This window comes from Bactrocera oleae, chromosome 5, assembly GCF_042242935.1.
Source record: "Bactrocera oleae isolate idBacOlea1 chromosome 5, idBacOlea1, whole genome shotgun sequence".
In the NCBI taxonomy this organism is placed as follows: domain Eukaryota; kingdom Metazoa; phylum Arthropoda; class Insecta; order Diptera; family Tephritidae; genus Bactrocera; species Bactrocera oleae.
The window spans coordinates 53,358,143-53,383,044 of NC_091539.1; the positions used below are offsets into that span (position 1 = coordinate 53,358,143).

Sequence of the window (24,902 nt, forward strand, 5' to 3'; positions counted from 1 at the left end):
CAAATATATGTACATTCGATATATATGCAAAAACAAAATCGGTTTTTTGAAATTAAGTAGGAACAACTCCTTAATACAGGGTCTCTATAGTTTTTTCTTTTTGAAACAATTTCAACAAACATTATCAATTTTTCATAGATGTATCTACCTACCATAATATATATTGTTAAATATATTAATTTTACTCGTATATATTTTTGCAAGAATTTACCTTAAAGTTAACGTTAAAGCTGTTATCACAATTTCAGGAATATTTCATATCACTTAAACGACGTTTTGGAAATATTCTTCATACTACGAAGAAAGTTGTACATTCGTCGAGGATTTTTTCTTAAATAACGATTCGAAATTTTTTCAATTAGCAGTCGATTAATAAAATGAGTGTACTAATGGAGAAGTAATGAACTCTGAGTTAATAATATTTAAACTGTTAGTAAGCGTGTAATTGCTGGAATATTATCTAAATCGTATCAAAACCTTTGCCCTACAACCATTAATTAAATCATCACCAAAGTAATTGTTTTTGTAGTCAAGTATAAAAATTCAAAAGTCATCCAAACAAAATACTGATGACATAATTGTATGGAATGTAGAATATCATAACTGACATTTCTAAATAATTAACTACTGTGATTTCCGCTTAGTTTTTCCATTAATTTAAACTGATTTATTTTTCAAATATTACTGTCTTCTATCATCATCGTTATTACGATAATTACATAGTTTATCGGCGTTGCAGGCGTTAATGAGCGCGTGAATTAAATAAAATCGCAACTAATCATAGCCATAACTGTCCATTTGTATGTATTTCACGTGTAAGTTGTTACGTTTAGTCTACATAGACTTTTTTCACTTTTATTTAGCGTAGAAATGAACTTAAATGGTCAAAAGTAAACGGCGTGTATGCGATTTAATGAAATACATATATATGTAGAAAAGAAAAAGGAATATACGAGTATACACAAATAAATATATTAATTTTTTGCCGAAGTCGGTAAGAAATTTGTGGGAAATATTCTCAAATTTACCTAAAAATTAACGGAAAACGAATTTATAAACAGTATTTTTTTAAAAAAATAAATTATTTTCCAAATTTGGCAGAAAAAAATTATGGCAATTTTTTTTTGTATGAAGTTACTGCTTGAAACTTATCTTGCTTTAGTTACCTTTGTTATACTAACACTATATTTTTATTTAATAACGCTGTTGACCCCAAAAAACTTTAATAATAATTTAAAACAAGCTTCAAATTGTATAAATAATATAGATTCATATTTAAAAAAATAAAAATATGGAAAAAATACTCAAAAGATCAAAAATAAAATTTTTTTTTTTGATTTGATTTATGTGATATTGAATGATGCTGTTCAAAAGGAGACTGGTTTGACGTCACAAACGTCCACTTAAAAATATCCGTTCTGGCTATACGGACTTTTTGTTAAATAATAACAAGTTATCACTGAAAAAAAGTATATAAAAGAAAGAATAAAATAAAACAAAGCTGATTAAGCACGAATTATGACAATTGCTTATATGAATTTAAATATGTGAAAAAGAATATGAATATCTAGTTGTTCACTTTTGTAACTTTTCCTCACCTTTTCGTTCCACTAAACGCTCCCGTCTTTGTAAAAGTTTAGAAAATTATTACACAATTTATTTCTATCGCAAACGTTTTACGCAATTTACAATATCATGTATTTATAAAGATAATTATATTTATAACAATCAAAATCAAAAAATTACAATTTCACTTTATAAGTTGTTAAAAGATAATCGGGATCTACGACCGTGGAGAAAAGGCGGAACTTCAACTGCGACTTCTCGGTTTAGCGCTTTCGATCGAAAAGAGGCTCGGCGCGATCGCCCTCCCTCCTTTTGTTAATGTTGGTGTGTAGAGTTATTGTGTGTGGGTGTATGCTGCTGCTTCCAGTAAGGTTGCTTTGGTGCGTGGTGTGTGGGTATTTCCAGGTGTGGTGTGCCAGTGTTGTCCTGTAAGTGGTGTGTTGTGTTGTCGTGTGAGTGGTGTGTTGTGCGGTGTGATTGACTGCATTAGGGCGGGAGGCTGAGCTCATTTAGCCATCCCGGCCCCCCTAGGCGAATGTTCAGCCTAGCAGTCGCTGGAGTTGTTGCAGCGTTGCCACGACGTTGCTGAGGCCTGTCCTGCGGCGAGTCTGCGGCCTTAAGGGTTGGTGTGGTGTTGAGGTGCTATGGAGCTGACGCCAAGTACGGGGTGCGGCGAGTGCTTGTCGTCGACGGGGTCGTGCTGCATGGCTTGGCTGTGGACGACGGCCTGCATCATGGCGGCGGGGTACTGAGGGCCGTGCGACAGGGCGCCTTGGGTTTCGATGCAGCAAGGTATGATGCGGCCTGTCGCAGTATTGGCACACGATATCAGACACGCATTCCTGCGTGTCATGCGTCTGGGCCAAACAATTCAAACAGTGCCCATGTGCCTGGGCCACCTGCTGACGTTGATTGGGTGTCATACCCTTAAAAATGGGACAGTGCTGCAGCCGGTGTGAACGGCAACAGAGCGGGCAGCGGAGGCGAGGCGGCTCCGAAACTACAGTAGGCGTTGGGCGCATGGCACGTCGTGGAGCTGTCGGTACAGTTGTTGCTGTTGTTGTTCGTGGCGCTGCTACGGGGGTAGCCCCAGGGCGCGGCACAGTGACAGCCGAACGTATGGTTGGCGTAGGGGTAATTGACATTTCAGCGTCCATAACTACCTGTATGGAGAAAAGGCGAGTTTAGTTACGACTCAGTGATATAGATAATGGATCCCTTTAAACTTAACCAACTTTATTTGGTTAGTGGGGGTCGTATTAGTCCACCCATTATTGTATTAGTATATATTGTGGTGATTTATCATATTTGCGGTTTATTTCGGTTTTAGGTTATTAGACGGATATTTTGTTTTCTGCGTGTATATATAATATTATTGTACGGATCTTTTATTACTTGCGTTTTCGCTGTTATCTGCGATTGGTAGGAAGCATAGTTTAACGAGCGGCCTGGTTAGCGTTCCGGTTCGAGTACGGAGGTCACTTGGTCACTTTATATACATATTTCTATATGTAATTTACGGGTTTTGTCACCGTTTCACTGCACTTTGGTCATATGTGTAATTTTTTTTTTTTTTTTTTTATATACATCGATAGTGCCTTTCTTTTAGGCTCGAAGGACCATGTTCACTTTTGTAACTTTTCCTCACCTTTTCGTTCCACTAAACGCTCCCGTCTTTGTAAAAGTTTAGAAAATTATTACACAATTTATTTCTATCGCAAACGTTTTACGCAATTTACAATATCATGTATTTATAAAGATAATTATATTTATAACAATCAAAATCAAAAAATTACAATTTCACTTTATAAGTTGTTAAAAGATAATCGGGATCTACGACCGTGGAGAAAAGGCGGAACTTCAACTGCGACTTCTCGGTTTAGCGCTTTCGATCGAAAAGAGGCTCGGCGCGATCGCCCTCCCTCCTTTTGTTAATGTTGGTGTGTAGAGTTATTGTGTGTGGGTGTATGCTGCTGCTTCCAGTAAGGTTGCTTTGGTGCGTGGTGTGTGGGTATTTCCAGGTGTGGTGTGCCAGTGTTGTCCTGTAAGTGGTGTGTTGTGTTGTCGTGTGAGTGGTGTGTTGTGCGGTGTGATTGACTGCATTAGGGCGGGAGGCTGAGCTCATTTAGCCACTAGTACTTATGTAACTACTCAATTGTGGCTGTGATTTGTGTACATATTTTCGTAACATTTCTCTGGCGCTCCTGTGCAATTGTTGTCAATCACTTACAGATCCTAAGCGCTAAACAGTGGGTGACGAAAGTCCACTTCAAATGTAAATAAACGAATTTATTTGACAAACCGGTACACAATTTAATTTGCACCTTAATTTGGTGATGGAAGTTGTTATAAATGTGTGACCGGAATGCGTTGATCGTTCAAACAATCATTTCTGTATAAATGTAGACATAAGCGTTTATATATTTGAGGATTTATCACTTGGTGACAAAGATTTATACATAACATATCAGTAGTAACTGTCATCAATTTTGACAGCCAAAATCGAATCAAAGGAAAAGTACATATAAATAATGAACTCTCTACTTTTTTTATTCGTGAAAAGTTTTATCAAATTTAATGTAAATACTAATTACAAACAAACAACTGATATGTAAAAGTTCATTTACATTTTGGTTATTTGTCAATAGCCACTTACAACAATTAATAAGTCTAATTGAATTAAATTAATTATTAATAAATTGAAAATTAATAATGTGAAGTTCAGATGCGCTCCACAAAAAGCGAACGGCAAAAAGCCATTGTTTCTTAATAATTAAAACAACTACTTTTTATATTTAATTTCCAATTGTATTACTTTGTAAATTCCACAAAAATTTGATAAAATTGTGATCGCATTCTCAATGAATTGCAAGAATAAATTAACTTTCTTAAAATAGGTGAAGTTATTTATAATGCAAATCAGGCACATTAGCTTATGTAGATCTAAAAAACCCCCATTGAGGCCAAAAATAATGCAAATTCTTTTGTTATGGAGATACGTTCCTTTGACACATCTCATTCGCCATACTGAATTCAGTCTGCTAATGTACAAACCTATGTATAAGACATTGGTGACTAATTTAAAAAATAGCTATTTGGTAAAATCAGATTAGAGTGAAATAGAAACATGTATGCCTAGATTCATAGAAATATCGATTTTTATACCCTGAACAGTGTATAACGTATTAAGTTGACTATGAAGTTAGCAACTAGGAAACGTCAAAGACTCTCTATAGTATATATATATAAATGATCAACGTGACGAGCTGAGTTTAGTCATGTCCGTCTGTCTGTCTGCCTGTATACATGCGAACTAGTCCCTCAGTTTTTGAGATATCGATCTGAAGTTTGCAATTTTTCTTTCTAACGAGCTGCTCATTTGTCGGGACCGTCGATATCGGATCACTATAGTATATAGCTGTCTTATAAAATGATGGATCGAAATAAAGATAAAATATTTGTATATACTTTTATGCTATATCAACAGCACCTGTGAAGGGTATTAGGCATCGATACAGCTAAAGTTAACCCTTTTTCTTGTTTCACAAGTGATCGCTAGCATGAACAGTCACCTGTCTGCCGAGTAATCTTTCACCCCGCCATTTTGTTCATATAAAATACTAAATCTATTTGTATTCACCGTTTTAACAAACATTTAATCAAATTCTCTCTTATTTACATGCATGTAAACATATCAAGCCTTTTTTCACTTTTTCCGATTTTATTTACAAGGGATCATACACACCGCATCATGCAATCGCTAGACTTTACACTGTAGACACTCGTGTTTATATTTGCTTTGTCACTTTACAATATAATTAACTTTTGATAAATATGTATTGAGTAAATGCTAACTGCACTTATCTTATTTCAATAGGTTCAATTTGGCGTAAAAATTCCTACCAAACAAATACTTAATATTTAAAATATACAAAAAAATGGCAGATTGCAAATAATTGTGCGTTTTTGACATTGAGTACTTAATATTATGGAATTGCATAATAAAAGTACTACATATTTCATTAAAATAAATATATTGATGGTACATAGCAGTGAAAGAGACATAAATTGGGTTACAAACATTAAAATTTTATTTAAAAAAATAATATTAAATTATAAATAAGATTTTTCCATGTTTTTAACAGTAGTACTACCCTGTAACTGATTTTATATCAAATAACACCAAATTTCTTCCAAAAATATTAATTTGTGTTCAAAATCATGTATTCATTCAACAGAACCAGTGGGTATTCCCTTGGGAAGAATGTACGCTGACTCGTTAGGCATTTTAATGAGCCATTCGTTTTAACACCGGAGTGTGCCAGATACTCGCTCCACCCATGCAATGCAAATATTAAAATATGCGATATAATGAATTTCTGTCTTTATGAGACCGCCTTTTAGTTAGTAGATGTCAAATAATTTAGCTATTTAATATTTGCAACCATTTTAAGTAAGGCATAAATAAGCATTAACACGCTTATGCGAAAAGCTAACAAAGAGAAATACTTGTACTTACGTACTTTTAAAAAAAAGTTAAAATTCTAAAAGCGTTTTGCTACAAGGCATGTCTAATTCGTAGCTATAAACGTGAAATACTATAAGTAAATTGATTTAAATATTTTAAATGTGTTCTTGGGTTTTTCGGACTTTTTGCGGTTTTGTTCTTAAGTAATTGCTATTCTTCTGTGATGTCTGTATTAATTTTTGCATTAAAATCCTATTAAAATATATAATGGTTCAATAAAAAAGTGCAGATCTTTTTACGAGACTTTTGGTTTTACCATGAGTTCGTTTGTATTGCCAATTTTCTATATTTGAATTTTTTAAATACGATTATTGAATTCGAAATTGCCACCGTCTTTTGTTTGAATAGATCTTTCATTTTACTACTTCTTTTTACTACTTTTCTATCACTGTCACTGGACTAATAAGCTACGAATTTCATTATGTTATACAAAGAGCTGCTATAACAAGCACCTGCATTGTTGATCAACTGTTCTTAATTGATAATTAATTTTAGTGATTAATTATATATTTTACTAACCATGCTCTGAAGGTCCCTTTAGACCGGAAGTGCAAGAACGGTATTTAAAATCTAATTTGACCATAACGTTATTGAAGGTCGCAAAGCCAATCGCCTAATACATTTCCCACGGTTTTTCATTTAGATGCCTATTTTATGTTTATTTGTATATAATCTGTGGTACAAACTGTTTGTGATATTAATAAATCTATAAATTCCTAAAATAGGCTCACTTGCCCACAAACAATTACGATTTTTTAAAATAAATTAAATAAGATTATTTACTGGTAATTTTTGGTTCAGTTATTTTTTGCATCTGATTATGTTTTATTGTTTTATTCAATAGTTATACATACCCAAGTAATCGAAATCGATGTTATAAAAGTTGATTAATTAGTAAACAGTATCAAAGGATCAAGAGTGGATTATCGCTTAAGCACTCTAATATTTTAAACAAAAAAGATGTTTATGTATTTATGGTACAAAGAAGGTTTTTGATTTTCAACAAAATAAATATTTCGGTTGATGGATTGCTGAATTTTCAAATTGCACACGCTACAATAAAGGTCATTAAACGCCAGTTAACAGCACCTTACTGGTTAAATCACATAATGAGATCGCGAGCCTTTTTCAATTTATTTGCTTTACTTCTTCTTATAAAAAACATATCTAAGGAAAAAGATATTCTTGCCTCTTTTCTCCCATAAAAACATGCCTTCAATCACCCAAGCTTTTCTTAAACGCCAAATAGTTCAATCACGTGCTAAACTCACTCAATTAAATACGCTCAATTAAAGTAGCTGCATGATTTGCTTATTAGTTTGTATTTACTAAATTTTTTATCTCTAAAACAAACCTTCGACAAATCATTAAAAACTTGTCAATGACTTTCATTTGAAATTATTATAAGCCACAGCAATTGTCTCATTTTTTTATTTAAAATTACCAAGAAATATATTTTAGCAATGTATAAAATACCACAAAATTATTGTACAAAAATTGTTATTAAAATAAATTCAAAAAATGTAAGTGAATTTAACTTAGAACGGTTCAGATCATTTTAGTTCGAAGTGGATTTTTAATAATTTTTTATAATTTTGTGTAAATGGACTCGAAATAATGTTAAAAATTTCCTAAAATGTATTTAAACATACTGGCAACACTTCGTCTGTATTAGTACGAAAATTTCAATAAATACTATTCGATCTAACCTGTATAGATTCGGATATAATATTTTTAGTCAGAAGTGATTTTTTAATCATTTTTATGATTGCTTATAAATGAACTTGAAATAATGTTGAAAAGTTTGAAAAATTGCTAGACGGTATTTAAAAACTGTGACAACACCACATGTCTCAAAACATATCTTGTTTGTTGATTGAAGTTTAACATTAAAACAAAAAAATTGATTATGAAAATTATTTTGTTTACTGTGAATTAATTAAAAGTAGTACATAAGCTTTGTCAATAAAAAAAAAACTAAAAAAAAACCTGAATCAAATAGTCGAGCTAATGTTAATATTTTATAGATCATTCTTATTGCTTACTGGACTTATTAACAGCTATTGTTTTTTTAATCATTAACAAGCAGTTACTTAAATGGCTTTTCGCAATTTATTATAATCCCGTTTCATTTGTAAGCAACCCACTGTACTGTCCACTTACAAGCATTTCATACGAGTTAAACGATAACTTATTAAGACACTTGCTTACGGGTATTATTTTACCTACTTACACCACAATTAATGATAATTTATAATAGGTGTTCTTAGAAATTCAGTAACTTATTTATTATAAAGCGTACGTTTTTTCTTAAACTTATAACCTTATAGAAAAAGTAGTCTTAAAGCACTTAAAGTTTTTTGTTTCGGTACTTACTTAAGAGTTTTGTGCTCCATTTAAGCACTTATTGGTATTAATATGCTAATTTTTTAATTCACTTATATAAGTACATATGTAATTAATAATCGGTATATCGATTCATGCATATCTGCAACCTTTTCAACTAGTTCAGGCATATCAGCTCTTCCGTAATGTAGCGATCTAAAGAGATTGCGTTGCGGCGATCACTGACGGGTGGCTGCACTTCAGCTGACGCTTAACCCATTTACATAATCGCTATACAATTTAAACTACAAACTTTTTAATTGTAATTCAGTAATCCACTCTCTTCGCTCAACAATACAATACCTTACAAATAAAACAGTTATTTGTCTACATCTAAAAAGCAACAACAAGTGATGTCTATGATAATGCGGCTTTTGTGTCGATCTCGTATGGATGCACCAAATCAATCAATTTTTCTACAACAACCAAATTGTTGTAAGCAATTATTTAGTATTCAGCTATAAAATGCACTACCGAATCTGTTGGTGTTGTTGTACGGTTGCATGACGTGTAGGAAAATTAAAAAGAAGAAAAGGTGTAATTTAGTGTTTGTTTGTCGGCTGATTTGCTTACAACCGTTATGGTGTGAATATTGTGTGCACACACACTTATACAGTGGTGGTCATGAGTTTAGAACCATTTTATATATTTTTTTCAATCCTTTATAATATTTTAGATGTGATTGATTCAAATCTCAAAATATTTGTGATGAAAAATTATGAACTTAAGTTGTGTTCTTGCAATGGGATTTAAAATTATTATAATTATTATGTATTAAAACAATCTGTAAAAAAAACTTTAATTTCGGCTGCACCGAAGCTATAAAACCTTCCACAAGTGCATAAAAGGTTATACATTTTATTTTCGTTTTTAACGATCAGTTTGAATGGCAGTTATATGCTATAGGGGACGATCTGAACAATTTGTGCGAAGATTATACAGTGGCTTTGCATAATAATTCATCCTTCCTTTTCTGAAGATATACACATATCTTGTCAAATAAAAAAGTTTTTCATACAAGAAATTAATTTTGATCGGTAAATTTATATGGAAGTTATATCCTACAGGGGTTCAATATCGGCAGATCCGACAAATGAGCAGCTTATTTGGGAGAAATGGACGTGTGCAAAATTTCAGATCGATATCTTTTAATCTCAGAAACTGAAAGAATAGTTCTCTTATATACAGATAGACATAGCAAAATCTACTCATCTCGATACGCTGACCATTAATCCTGTTCAGGGTATAGCAATTATAAAAAGATATTATGGTACAAAAAACCAAAGGCATAAAAATAATTTAAGTCAATTTTCACTGATTCCAATTTAACTTATACCCAATTATTTATCTTTTACTTTTTTATATCTGTTATATGATCGGTCATATTTAATTCATGACCACCACTGTTTACGTTATTGCAATTTTACTCACAAAGCCATACTACAAAAACTAAATCATAATCATTGCAACAATTATAATAAATTGAAGTCAATCAGCTAGCCTAAAAAAGCAACAAAGTATATTACGGGAAATTTGTAAACGAAATAAATACATATTGTAATTATGCGCTCATTTAATTTTTATTGAAACCTGTAAAGTAGCAATATAAACCCAATATTATGAGCTTCCGCATTTTATAAGCAATAAACCCTTACAGCAATGATTCAACTCACTTAAAACTATTCGAAACTGCTATACAGCATATATTCATATGTTTGTATGTCTATAATTGCATCAAAATTGACTGCAATCTAGTCTGCAAGCGGCAAGTTAAAGGTGTTAATGCTCATCTGTTGCGTTGGCTATTATTCTTTTTGTTTTTGCTCTGTCTATGGATTTTAGTTAGCGGCACGTGCATAACATAATAATAATTACAATAAAATTGTTGTTGTTGCAATTAGTTATAATATAACTTACAAAAAAAATTAACAAGCGGCCTAATTGAGTTTAAAATAAAGTAGAGATGACCAAGACAGAAAATGTGGCACATGCGAATGAGAAAAAAAATAGTAATAAGCAAAAACAAACAAAGCAATTGCACGATTTCTTGCCTACTAGTTTGGCGTTTGTTTCCTATCTACTCTTTTTGTGTGTAATTGCTTTATTTGCATATTATTAAATTTATTGCCAATGATAGTGAACTTGATTTGAGGTTTTGCGACAAATAGGGCATGCAATTAGTAATTAACGCCAATTTTTTATCTATTTTTTCAAATCATATTAAATATGTATATGGAAAATAATCAAATAATTATTTAATCCTCATGACTTTATTTTTTTCTCGCACTTGATTCTGGTGTTATTATGAAGCACCTATTATTTAAATAAAACTCAATCTAGCAATTAAAATCTAATTGATAATTTTTGACCTATCACCATTTCAGACGGTCATTTAATTTAGTCAATTAGCAAATTGCCTTAATGTACTTAATTAACTGGCTTATATGAGTTCTAAATATTATACTTATCATGTTACAAATTTAGTAAGTTTTTTAATAAAGTTAATTTTATTTAATAATGCATATATTAGTTAAGCGATGAACAAAATTTTATTCGAAATGGTCACCACCTTTTGCTTTCACACAAGCCCTCAACTGATCCGCCCACTGATCAATATATAATATATGGTACATAGTAGCACGCAAAGTGTCTATTGCTGTTGCCGGCTCTGCTCGAACAAAAGATTTTTTGAAACTCTCCAAATTGCTGTGGGGTATTCGATAGGCCATGTTCTCCAGTTCGGACCATAAACTGTAGCCCAATGGCTTTAAATCTAGGCTTCCAGACAGCCAATCATCAGCAGTTATGAAACTAGGACTATTGCTTTTAAGTCACTGCTGGTTGATTTTTGCCTTGTGCGCTGAAGCAGAATCTTGCAGGAAGATCCAATGTTCTTCATCGAAGAGAGTAAGAGAGCAATCACCGCAATACGATTTTCTTATAATAAAAAATAAAATTTTGCCAACACCTGAAGTAATTTCTCGGGCTTTGATCCTTGCAAGTTGCGAAGGTATAAAATGTTCGGTTACTCCCGAACTTAGAACTTACTTACTTTTTTATAATAAATGTTCTCTACTATGTGGCTTTTATTTAAAGATTCTTAATTTTTTAAGCATACTCAAATAAGTCTTCAGATTTATGTATGGTTTATTCTTCAGTTATTTCATTTTTTTCATTTCTTTAATTTATTTCAAGCGTGTGCTTATAATTATCTTCCAAAATTAACGTTGTTTTGTTAATTAAACTCATTAAAATTAAAAAAATTAAAAATACACAATTCATGTACATACATATACATACTTGGTTACTAGTGAAGCTACTTTGCTGAATAATAAAGTTTGAAAGAAGTTTATTGCTTTAAAATCTGGCACAAACTAGATTGGGGCTCATACTTGTATATATTATATATACACGAACGAATATACCATAAAGAAGAGCCAAATTTGTTTTATTGTATTTCACGTAGTTGCTAAACAATTAAATTTTGCAACAAAGTGCTAGAGCGTGTGAATTATCAGCGCATTTCATTCAAATAAGATTAGATGTTTATAAAATAATGTGCTGAAATAAACACTGATTTCAATCTAAGATAGATAAAAGGCTCAATATTTCCATATGTATACTTCACTAGTATAAATAATAAGAAGAATATACTACATACCATGACCACTAAAGGGAATTTCTTTTTAGCTGCCAAACATATTTTTGATTAATTTATTTAGTCTCATTGCATATTTTAGTATATTAAATCTAAAAGCCACCTTATAAATAACAGTAGGAAATAGGTACTATTAGTTCCATAAATTAATTGACTGTGCCATAAAAGAAATTATGGAAGCAATCTTAGTTTAGTAGTTAATTACTTGGGAACTACTTTAAAAGCTAGAAAATTGTTGCCTAATATGTGTTTGTTGTGAATCGTACAATATTATCAACTTTGGTAACAAAAATAGAATCGAACATACAAATATAACTGTATATATACATATATAGCACATAGTATATGCTTACGCTTCACTTTGAATGCAGCGCGCGATGCGTCGGTCGAACCGAACCATTATTTTGATAATAAACTTGCACAATTTGCAAACAATGCTCCCGAGTAAGTCTGTTCATTATTAAATGGTAAATAATACTTAGTATAAATCAAGTAAAATCTGAAAAAAATTTACTTTTCGAAATAATTGTTAATTCTGTAATTAAAACATAGATTTTGCTAATGTCATATAAATTTTATTACTTAAAAAATTGACAGTATACAATAATACTTTAAAATTTGATTTAAAAAAAATATTCTTAATTTTTTTTCTAAGAAATATTTTAAATAAATAATATTACATTATTAAATAATTAACACTTGAAAAATTACAAGTAGTAAATTAAAATCTACTTACGCTTCACTCAAGTAGGATTTTTCTTTTCAAATATTTTGTATAAAACTAATTGCATCCAGACAGTTTGAAAATGATAAGTAATAGGAAGTATTAAGTTATAAGTTCTTAAACAACAAATACTTGTAGTAAGTAAACTCAACAAGTTATACAAGCACATACAAGGTAGAAAAGGCTTTAAGTATCAAGCACATACGATCTGCGGGTAAAATATATTATAAAACAATATCATTTGAAGAATCTATAGGTGCTGACAGCTGACAATGATTTTAGTGATAATAACCAAAATGCAAACAAACAAAAACTTAATTATTTATTTATTTGATACAACAAAAAATCATAAGATAAGATTAGCTGAGGCTCATGATAATAAATTAATATGCTTTACCAATGTACCAAATTCAATTGAAAAGTTATTAGGGTGTAGTGCCATAATTATTACACGCGCATGTTCAAACAGACAAGTAGGCATGCTATAATCAGCTGTATACCATATATAATATATATGAATCTACCACAGAATCATATATATCTTTTTTTTTCTAAAAACTACAGTAAATAATTATAAACGTAATAACCGAAGTGCTTACACATACTTTTGTGGATTGGTTGATGAACGCGGCGTATAGTGGTTATCTGCTGGAGATAAACTAAATTGCATTGGCGTAATTAGCCTATGTATCAACAATTGACAATTTGTGTAACAAAATAATACAACCGATAATACATATGGATGCATTACTACGTACCGTTAGTTTAAATAGCAGCAAAGAATTATTATCATCCCATAATCTCGTGTGCTTTCTGTTTTATGAGTTGTTATATGTACTTAGCGTGTGCTTTAAAGTTGAAAATTTTTAAATGCCTTTATTGTTGTCTGATATTTTGGACTTTCTGTAGCAGAGAAGCAGCTTATTTGATGCTAAGTAGTAAATTAATATATCGTCGCCTATACATACATATATGAGTGATATTATGAAAATATTATTAATATATGTAGAGATTTTCTTGTATATACATATATATGAGTTTTAAATACATATACAAATGAATATATTCAGAAACGCTGCAGCATTTTTGTCATACTAACGGCAATAATAGCAATAAAATGTTACTCATACGCCGCGTTGAGTCATTTATTGCGGCGTAATTTCATTTAGCTGCTTGTTTGCGGAAATCAATATAAGTTTTGGTTATGAAGTTGTTGTATTGTAAATCACCGTTTATACGGTATAATTTATCTAACTGTTGTATTTTCCTACGAGCTCTCTGTATCTAAAGCACAAAAATGCTCGTCCTGTTTCCAATAGTCGGTCTCCTTTAAGTTTTTATACTCTTATAACATGTTGCTACAGAGTATAATAGTTTTGTTCACCTAACGGTTGTAAGTGTCATCTAAAATTCATCAATCATCCAGCGCATAGTCCTGACTAGGCACCGAATGACTTCTTTTTATTCTCGTGGCAAAAGAGAGAATATTTTTAAAAACAATAAAGAGATTTTCGATAATTAACATTTGTTGTTGCTTCCTAATCTCGAAATATAGAAGGCAACCCTCGTATATATAAATGATCAGGATGATGAAACGAGTAGAATTCCGAGTAATTGTCTGTTCGTCTGTCGGTCCGTGCAAGCAATAACTTGAGTAAACATTTAAATATGGCGATGAAATTTGGTAGACATATTCCATGGCACAAAAGGTATATAGGGTTGGTATTGCAGATGGGCGCCATTAAACGAAAAACTATAAAGTCCCATAATTGGGCACTAAATTAAGATACAAAACTAACGTTCGCTGTAGCTAGGGACATTTGGGCCCGCCCTCTATATAGTTTCATGTACAGATCTTCCAAACCGCTGAAGCGAACTCAACCAAACTTTCTGAAAATAAATATTTTAGTAGTTCTTCATACACTCTGGAAATCAGTAAAATCAGATAATAAGAATGCCATCTCCCCATATAACGGTTATGCTGAAAACCACCAAAAATGCGCTACCTCACTGAATATATGCGTTACAAGCATTAAATTTCACCACCATGATGATAAGGAAGGGCTTTATGGGAGCAGATGTAAAGATTGGACAATGGTCGTGGCACCGCCGACCTTTAGGTGAAATTCTATATCTCTACTACTCGCCCGATTTCAACCAAATTTGGTATGTGAAGTTAGCCAAACATCCTATTGGGCACTGTGTGTCAAAATGTCTTGATAAAAATTAGTAAAATCGGCTCAACACTTTCCTTAGCCCGCATGTATCTAACATAAATATTTTCGAACTTCCGGTTCACTTCATACCTCATCTATCGGTCAATATGTAAGAAATCGTACTGTCTGAATTTCTCTTTTTAATAAAAGTTTTTTCTCTCGCCTAAAATTGATGATATTACGGCGATACTTTTCCTAGTTTAATATAAAGTTTTGCCAACATCTGAAGGTGTTTCCTAGTCTTTGATTCTTGTTAGTGGCGAGAGTCAAAAAAGTTCGGTTACCCCCGAACTTAGCCCTTCCTTACTTTTTTATGTTGCTGTTGTACTAATCGGCACATAATATAACATATAATGGTTATTATATAGTTGGCATAACCTAAAATGAAGTAAATATAAAAATCCAATTGATCTGACAGTAAATTGTTATTGACTTTGCAAGATATCACCTGTCTGCGCAAATTATCGCAACATTTTTGTCCATATTTCCACGCTTGACATATCAATATTATTATCCGTACATCTGTCTAGCTGCATTCATATTTTAATAGGTTATGCGATTATTTATGTATGTGCGTAATTGCGACTAAAAGTGTGAATTTCAGCGAAAATTTCAAGTTCAAGTTTTTCAACGCTTACTCTGACTTTTAATTGATATTTTACTAAGATAAAATAAATTTGTTTATAGTTATTAGTGTGTTTCAGAAATTATACTCACATAGCTCTGATATATATTTATATTTAATTTACTATTATATTCGTTTAAATCTAACATCGTTTCAGCTTAATATATTTTTTTCACCTTTGCTCTCAGGCTGCCTTTTCTCTTTAAGCATTTTTTGTTAGCTTATCAATCGTTTAGTATCTACGATTTTTATGTTTCTTCTTAAATTATCATTGTATGGAATAATTAATTCACACAATTTGCCACAATGCGTAAATTAATAAAAATATCTATACAAAAAATGTGTGCATGATAAACAGCACAGGCTTACAAATATACAAATATACATAAAGTGGAAGTTTAAAAGTGCCAATATTTCAATAAATTGATAACTATTATTCATACATACATTATTTTCTCAAAATTTTTACTGGAATTTATTAGTATCTAGTAAATTCGTAAAAATATAAATACTTCTAAGATTGTATAAAAAATTTTACTCACAAATCCACATGAAGTATTAAACCAACGTATGTGTACTTATGTAGGTATATATAAATTTAGTGAGCATCGTTTTCTTGGTATTTTGAAACAGGTATGCACAAGTAAAATTGCAAACAAGTTTCTCAAACGTAACTTTTAAAAAAGTGAATTTGATAAATTGCAAATTGAAGTAAAATAAATAAAAATACATACAGACACTGTGACAATTAATCTCTTTTGTTGCAAAGGCTATATACATATATGTACATATGAATGAGTGCAAGCGGTAATCTTTTTCAGATGTTTTTGCAATATATGTATATGGATTTAGAATATATTAATATTGCAATATATGTGTATTTATTAGATATCTCGAAAGTGATAGTTGTTTTATACTTAACTCCAGTTATAATATATTCGCCCAGCACTCTAGATCCATTTATGTAACGGTGCATATAAATAATTAAACTTTCTGAAATCTCAGTCGCATTTCTCGACATATGTGTGCATATGAGTATGGTTGGAATAATTTTCTAGTCACAACTGGTGGTGTGGATGAAATTTATTTGATATTTTATTACTATTTATGAGTATAACTTAAAGGGCATATCTAGTGTGAAATTAAAAAAAAAATTGATTTTTAAAAATAACATACTAAATTTTAAATCGTTATGTCAAATAGTTTTTGAGTCACAGCATTCTGAAATATAACCGCCAATCAGTCTAATCAATTTACAAATATGGTATTTAATCGCGTTTTTCTCAAAAATACAATTTTTCAAAATTTCTGTAGTGATAACTGGTAGAGAAATGATTCGATCGCTTTCAAATATTTTCTGTATATAGTTCTCTATAAAATGACCTACGAGACCAAAGTTTTGTGTAAAATTCAACTTTTTTGAAAAACGTCTCCACTTTGTCAATTTTTGATTTTTTTATTACGAGACCAAAATTTAGGTAAAATTCAAGTTTTTTTTTAAAACGTCTCTACTTTGTCAATTTTTGATTTTTTTGTTTTGTACGGACAATGTCTCCTAGATAATTCTCGATTGTTTTATTTTAACGAAGAAGGTTGGAGAAGAAATATTAAATTTTTTTCTTCAAAAATCTTACCTTTTTCTAATTTTTAAAATATTAACAATTGATACAGCAGTTTTTTATAATTCCCAAAAATCGTCTTTCTTAGGCTATCACATAAAGTGTGCCCCTTAATTTATTTAAAAAATATTTCAATTTATAAATTTTGTTTTTAATACGTAATACATTTTCAAACTTTCAATTTTTTTATCTGTCAAAGGTGATATAATTTTAAATAAGTGTCTATAAATAGAAGTATGGTTTCTATTTTAGAAAAATAATAGCATGAGATTCTAAATTAAACAAGCATCCTCTTAATTTTAGTTGCATATTTTTTATTTCTCCAATGCTTTGTTAATAACGTCAAAAATACGTTTAATGAAAATTTCAAGATGTTTACAAGAGTTATTTACACTTCACGCTGTATATCTATATCTATCTATCTATAGATGTAGGTAGGCGATGGAAACTATCTCATTATTTTAATTTTGAAAAATTGCAAATTTGAAACCAGTTACTTTAGCTACGTTATCTTTTTCGTTTTGATCCACACGGCGTGTGTATCTGAGAAATATATTCACGCTTATCCATATTTGTATAAATTAGTATCATCTTCATATATATTCATAGACTGATTTCACGTTCAATAAATTTATGTTGCTCGCTCTGTTAGTTAGTTGCAAATCGTTTCATTAATAAATTTGCCTTTGATGTCGAAAGTTCTACCTTTTACCTATTAAATATTGGCTTTCACCAATAAATTCTCAATTTTAATACGTAATACTATGAGTGTGAATAAATTATTTAATGCTTATCTTGAATTCTAAGAAATTTGTGCAAAAGCCTGATTTGTGTTTGCAAATAATTTTTGCACAAATTTGCATGACAATTGAAATTGTAATTTTTATACTCTCGCATGTTGCTCGAGAGTATAATAGGTTTGTTTACCTAACGGTTATCTGCATCAACTAAAACTAATCGAGTTAGATATAGGTTAACCGATTTCAACCAAATTCGGTATATAATATATTTATTGTTTCTGTATATTTTGTCTTTTAAATCTTCAAGTCAGGTCACTCCACTCATGTATTATATTTGTCATCTCATAAGCTGATGTCTGTTTTAAGATTCAAAATCTGGATAAAACAATTAGTGCTATCGAACAAGATGGCTTTTAATTCAATACGAAACATACATCTGTACTTTAGCGAGTCCATTATTGCCCAAGTTGATTATTGTTTGCAGTAAAGATCTTGTTTACATTGGATCATTGTTTTTAGGGCAAAAACTGAAACTTCATGGGCCGCTTGCAAAAAAAAATTAACTTGGGAAATTACGGACACCCTAATATACAAGTATAATATGTATGAGCTTATTTTTTACTGTGCTGATTTATTATATCTTATATCTTACGAAAAAATCACCATTTATGAGCACATTATATTGACAAAAAAAAAAATAAAACTCAACATTTTTTTACAAACAATTAACTTACCTAAATTTATTGTTAAATTCTAAGAATTTCCAAATAATTGTTAGGTCCCACAAAGGTAACTGAAGAGCAGTATCAAATATGGACTATGGCACTTACCAACACATAATACAAAAGTAGGAACAAAATTAAATCGGTAGCAGAGCTGCTGAGATACCCAACACTCAGGGGTTTTTAATTCAAAATTTTTGGATTAAAAGTTATATTTAAATTTTTTTAATCCCTATGCTGGGATTAAAAATTTAATTTTCAATTATTAATTGAAGATGTTTGGGATTAAAAATTTAAAATTGAAAAATTACTTTTTGATTTGAATGAACGCAAAAAAAAATGTTAATTCTAAAGCAAATCCTTTTTTGTCCAGTTGTTGAGACTAAAATTTTTTATTTTTTAATCCGGTATGCGGGATGAAAATTTTTTTTATTTTTTTTTTTCAACTCGTATTTGGGACTACAAATTTAAAAACTTCTAATTCAAGGGATATTTCAATTATTTTTTTATTGCATTATTTGCAACACTGCCTACACAACATTAAAAACTTGTTGTAAACTTTTTTTTGGTTAGAATTATCAGAAAATAGCAGGGGTTTTATATAGCCATGGCAAATTTCTCATAATATAATTTTCATGTAAAAACATGGACTTGTGGTGAGACTTAACTAATATACCGTTAGATCTTGTGTAGGTTTGTGAAACTGTGTGATATATAAGAAATGATTCAAGAAACAACAACAGCAACAACAACAACATGCATTTTTTGGTTGTTAATTAGAAGCACAGACTAATAATTTATATTTTTTAGTTATTTAACTTTTTTAATTCATAAAATTTCTAAATCAAATTATTTAATCGAAACGCTAAGGTTTTACATAATTATATTTTATTTATCGTTATTTTATCATACATATATTGTATTATTGCATATTACTTAATTTAATTATAATAACAATATAATTAACTAAATAACTTTTTTTTAAGTATTAAAGTATTATATATATGCAATTGAAGTTAGTTACTCTGATAATAAGTTTAAGACATTAATAAACATTTTCGAATCCGGGCTTTTATGAAGTATGCATCTACGATTGTTATAAGACAATAAGCTCAGAACTATTTACCCAATTTCTAGTTTTATTATAATTCCTAAAAACAACCCTCAATTTTTTAAACATTAACTTTAGTACTAAACAATAAGATAAACTAATAATGAGCAACGTTCAATTTTTTTTATTTAATAATTTTTTTTCAAATATCTACTTTACCATATTCTTTTTATTTCAACTCAACGCAACATTCTTACAACGCAACAAAAAATTGTTTAAAAAGAAATTTAAAATTAATCCTGTGAAGAGCTAAAATATGCACAAACTTTTTTTATTTTTACATATTTAAACATTTGCGTAAACTCTTATGAAGAGTTTTGTGATGTAAAACAACAAATGTCGCCCCTGAAACCAACGTTTCTTTTTTTCTGCTTCTGATTTATTTCTTTTAGCCATATCAACGGTCCGGTGACTAAAGCCGAAGGCGCACTTCTGTCTCGCGAACAGAATAGAAGCCAGTAAAACAGAAAATTCTAACAAAAATAAAAAAGCAAACGTTGATTTGTACAACTTGTAAACTATTTTTTCGAAACACTTCTTTCACTCAACAAGTTTTCGCTATTTTCACTACTTATTTCGTATACACTAACAAACAATTTCAAAAACTCACACCAACAACAACAGCAGTAAAATATATACTTCGCGAGACCAAAAAACTAAAAAAAAACGAAGGCAGCTACTAGAATTCGCTACAACAAGCACGGCGTATCTACGAAAACTCGGCTATTCAAACTACAATTGCTTCCAAGACACGTGTCTCTGTCAAAATCATCGACGAACGATCTGCAGCAAGAGACACGCCCACAAAATCATCACGAAAATGTAAACCAAACGTTGGCAGAGCTAATTGCTGTACCCACGAAACCTACGCCATATAAATTAATAAAAATTTATAAAATTTCCAAAATAATTTAGCATTTATATTTTGACTTATTGTTAACAAATTTTGTTAATTAAAAAAAAAAATTAACTGTGTGTGATATTGTTGTTTTCATTTGTAATTTAGTATTAATTTTTAAAAGTAAACAAAAAATATTGAATCCAAAGCGTCAAAAAGTATGTAAAAAATTAAGTCCAGATAAAAATCGTACAATATTTGTTGTTTTTTATAAAACCAAATAGTTTCCAAAAATTGGCGCTTTAAGTTTCATTTGTACAATTAAATAATTAGTACACAAAACTTTATAGCAGCAGAATTTTTTAGTAAAATTAAAATTAATTTCTATTAAAAAATATTTGCCTCTGTATTCTAGTTAATTAAAATTGTTATATATAAAATAAGTGCAAGACTTTCAGTGTCTCTTTACTTAAACTGACTTGCAGTTTGAAAATATCTTAAAATAATTTACAAATTATTGAAAGTAATTTAATTATATTAATTAAACTTATTTTTCAAAAAAGTTAGCAACAAACTTATTTAAGCATATGAAGATGTGCAGAGATTTCAATTCTTGTCTCGAAAATTCACACAGATTTTAGTAGCACTTATTGTTATATAAACTCTTTAAAACAAACATAATATATAAAAATATAAATAACAAACAAAAAACCAAAACAACGAACACAAAATGCCGTCGCCGAGTAAGAAGCAAGCACAGCCGCATTTGTCTTTAATGACCAACAGCAATGATGACGATTATTTGAAATTAGCCGATGCCGGTATCAGCAATGATGCTTTCCAAACGCCGCCAACACCACAAACGGCAACAACTAATATCTGCGATAGCATGGAATTCATTTCTGCCACACAAAATCCAAATCCAAATACAGTGAACACTAAACACACCAATAACACTGATGAATTAGTTTTAAGAAATAATAGCAACAATAACATCAACAAAAACAATAAGAATGACAACACACCATACTACACCAATAACAATGGCGCACCACATGGACACTATCGATATACATTGCCATTGTCACTGACAGCGCCATTGCCACAACCCTTGCCACCACCAATAGCACAACAACAAGAGCAACAATTGCAAAAAGTTCAGCAACATGATGATAAATATAGATTATATACAATTTATGGAAATGGTGAGTTGCATAAACACAAATGTTAACAAGAACAACAACAACACACAAACAATATGATGAGAAAACACCAAAAATCTTGCTATTCATTATTATGTATTTTTTGCTTCTTCTACTTATTCTATCTATCTATATTTGTATGTAATGTACTTAAACAAATGTTGTCCCCTTCTTTAACTATAATACTATTTTTCATTTCTTCTTTGCAACCTTCTTATATTATTAGTGAACTTTACTCTTTTTTACTTCACTTTCCTTCCTATCAAAAACTAACTAGCTTTATGGTCCACAGTTTTTTTTTTTATTATATTTATACCGAAAAAAGTCACTTGTTAATCACATCCCAAAGTAATTTCAAAACTGAGACAAAGCACCCGTAAATTTATATATCACATTGATTTTAAAAAAGAAATAATGAGCTAAAGAGATCGACATTTAGCGGAAATATTCGGAATTAAGTTAATAAATATGTATATTAATTTCAGAAGTTTTATCTTTTATATCTATCTATGTTTTAAGTAATCACAAACAAACAGCTATACGCACATTTGTATGTATTATATACAATGTCTCAGAATTTTTTCGTACTAAATTATTTAATTATTTTGATATCATGTGTCACTTTTTTTTAAGGCTTCTGAAATAATGAGAATTACTATAAATTATAAAATTATGTTTTGTTTCCAAATTTTCAGACTTTTTTACAATATTTTGCATGCAGTGTTTTGGATTGTACATTGTGTACGTTCTGCCACATAAACTCAGTTATTTACAACAACAAAAATATATTATTTTACTAGGGAATTTTTGTTATTTCTAGTCCTTACAACTTAATGAAAGAAAACGTCGATTTCGTAAAACTTCTATTAAGAGTGTTCATAAATTCGACTAATTAAATCTTTATTATGCTTTTGACATAGATGAAATTAGCTGTCCTTCGAACACAATTTTTCTGATCGCTAATTAACGCCCTGCTCTTGTTAAAAAAAATTGCATTTAATAACATCAACAAAGTTATCATAGAAGAGAGTATGCGGATACCTCGTTAAAGTGGTATAACAACTATCTTCAATGCTACCCAGTTTTGTTTTGCATATCGTTGATTAATTTTACTATTGCGAATGGCTCAAATGACAAATAAAAATATTATAATAGTTACTAGTTTGACGCGAAAAGAATAATTTCTCCACCAAGAAAAAATCGTAGCACAATTCGTTCGATTCGCTACTCTCCAACGGTAGTGTCATACAAACTGACCTATCAAAATCAAGATAAAGATCTTTTTATTCACATTTATGCTATAAGAAATGCAGCTGTGAAGATTATTGTAGCTACGGTGTAGTTGAAGTTAATGTTTTTTCTTGTTTTTCATTTAAATAGCGATTTTTAACAAATTATAAATACAAGTATAATGTAAAGGTGTGATTCAACCTCCAACATATATTTGTAAAACCATTATTTCTTTTAGCAAATAAGTCGTTTTTCCATTCTTACGCAATTTTCTATTTACGTAATAAGAATTTCAGTCCATGTAACTGTTTATATTTTGTTACTATTGTCATGTAAGTCGATTATCTGGTACAACTAATTAAACTTTCGCGTGACTCAGAGCATCGGCAAAAGTCTAGGCATTTATTTTATCGATAAACGTGAATAAGTGAAATTGTTAAATATAAAGTATTTGAACTCGAAAATCTACTCACATAAATACTTTTATACCCATTTTGTATGTTTGTGTGTGAGATACGCGGTTGGGTAAACTTTTGGTGTGCTTCGTAGAGCCTTATTTATCTATGCACGGTGTAATTTTTCTCCTCAATTTGATTTAAATAAATATTTACAAGTATGCACTTTAGTAATGTGAAATTATATATTTAAATATCTTTAATTATATACAATTTTTTTATGACTACTTTTGCTATGCACATGTTCACTTATCGCGATAAAAATGTAAATTCACAACTTTGACTTAATATCGTTTGTTCTCCTTTGTCTCTTCCCCCACATTTCTTCTTGTTTACACTACTCGTTTACAGACACCGACAATGACAAGTTGTCCGGTCTCCCACAATCGACGACTGGTTCACTAAGCTCAATCATCACGACGTCCATAGCATCCTCAGAACCAGATCCTGGCACGGGTGGTGGTGGTCGTGGTAGCGGAGGCGGTAGCGGCGGTGGTGGTGGAGGTGGCGGTAGCAGTATTGGCGCGTTAGATGCGAGCAGTATTGCCGGTGTGCCTGGTAGCAGTGATGAGAAGTTGGCATTAAATCGACCGGGTATTAAGCAGGAGAAATGGTCATCAATATTATTGCAAGTGTCGATACCGTTCTTTTTGGCTGGTGTTGGCACAATCGGTGCGGGTATTGTGCTCGGCCGTGTAGAGGTGAGTCAAAGAAATTTCACATATTATTACATATATTTGTAGTTAGTGTAACTATGTGGTATTGCAAGTAAAATTCTAATAGTAGTTTTTAACTATTGTGTATGTTAGGTGAGAAAAATGACATTGTCACGCGACTGCCAACTAAATTCAATTTTTTTAATTACATACATGTTCATAAAGATGTCAAATATGATAAGCATATTTCAATTGTTTTTCGTTTTTTTGTTTTGTATTACGATTTTTCAATTCAAATGCGCAGTCATTTTGTGCATTTTGATTACGATTAAAAGATGCGATAACAATTCTGTAATCGCCTGTGTAGACAATGTAATTATTCCTATATTACAACTATAACAAAAATGGCAATATTTAAATGTGCGATAATTTTCTTCAACGAAGAAGAGAGAACTTCATAAACAGTTAGTAGGCAAGAGTAAATTTTTGTGAAAATTACAATATTATATTCTATTTGCGTCTATTTTTATGCAGCGAATATTTAATTTTTATAATTTATTTAGGTAATTAAATTTAATTTTTATAAGTCAGTTTTCACCCATTTATATCTTATACATACTAGTCACG

The 24,902-nt window shown here is 30.5% G+C and overlaps 2 protein-coding genes across 4 annotated transcripts in view; one reads left to right on the forward strand and one right to left on the reverse strand.

Annotated features, from left to right (window-relative positions):
- The window catches only part of LOC106622744 (solute carrier family 41 member 2), a 66,483-nt gene that overhangs the window by 29,283 nt on the left and 12,298 nt on the right, over window positions 1-24,902 (forward strand). For 2 of the 3 annotated variants that reach the window (XM_036378528.2, XM_036378525.2), the window contains exon 2: window positions 23,971-24,320. In XM_036378528.2, the coding sequence (XP_036234421.1) occupies window positions 23,971-24,320 (350 nt within the window). Of the gene's footprint in view, window positions 1-21,201; window positions 21,938-23,970; window positions 24,321-24,902 lie in introns of those variants that run through there. The other variant, XM_036378523.2, reaches the window with a different exon arrangement.
- On the reverse strand, window positions 1,579-3,038 carry LOC118679934 (uncharacterized). The gene has a single exon (XM_036357700.2). The coding sequence runs from the start codon at window positions 2,721-2,723 to the stop codon at window positions 2,106-2,108; it is 618 nt and encodes a 205-aa protein (XP_036213593.2). The 5' UTR covers window positions 2,724-3,038; the 3' UTR covers window positions 1,579-2,105.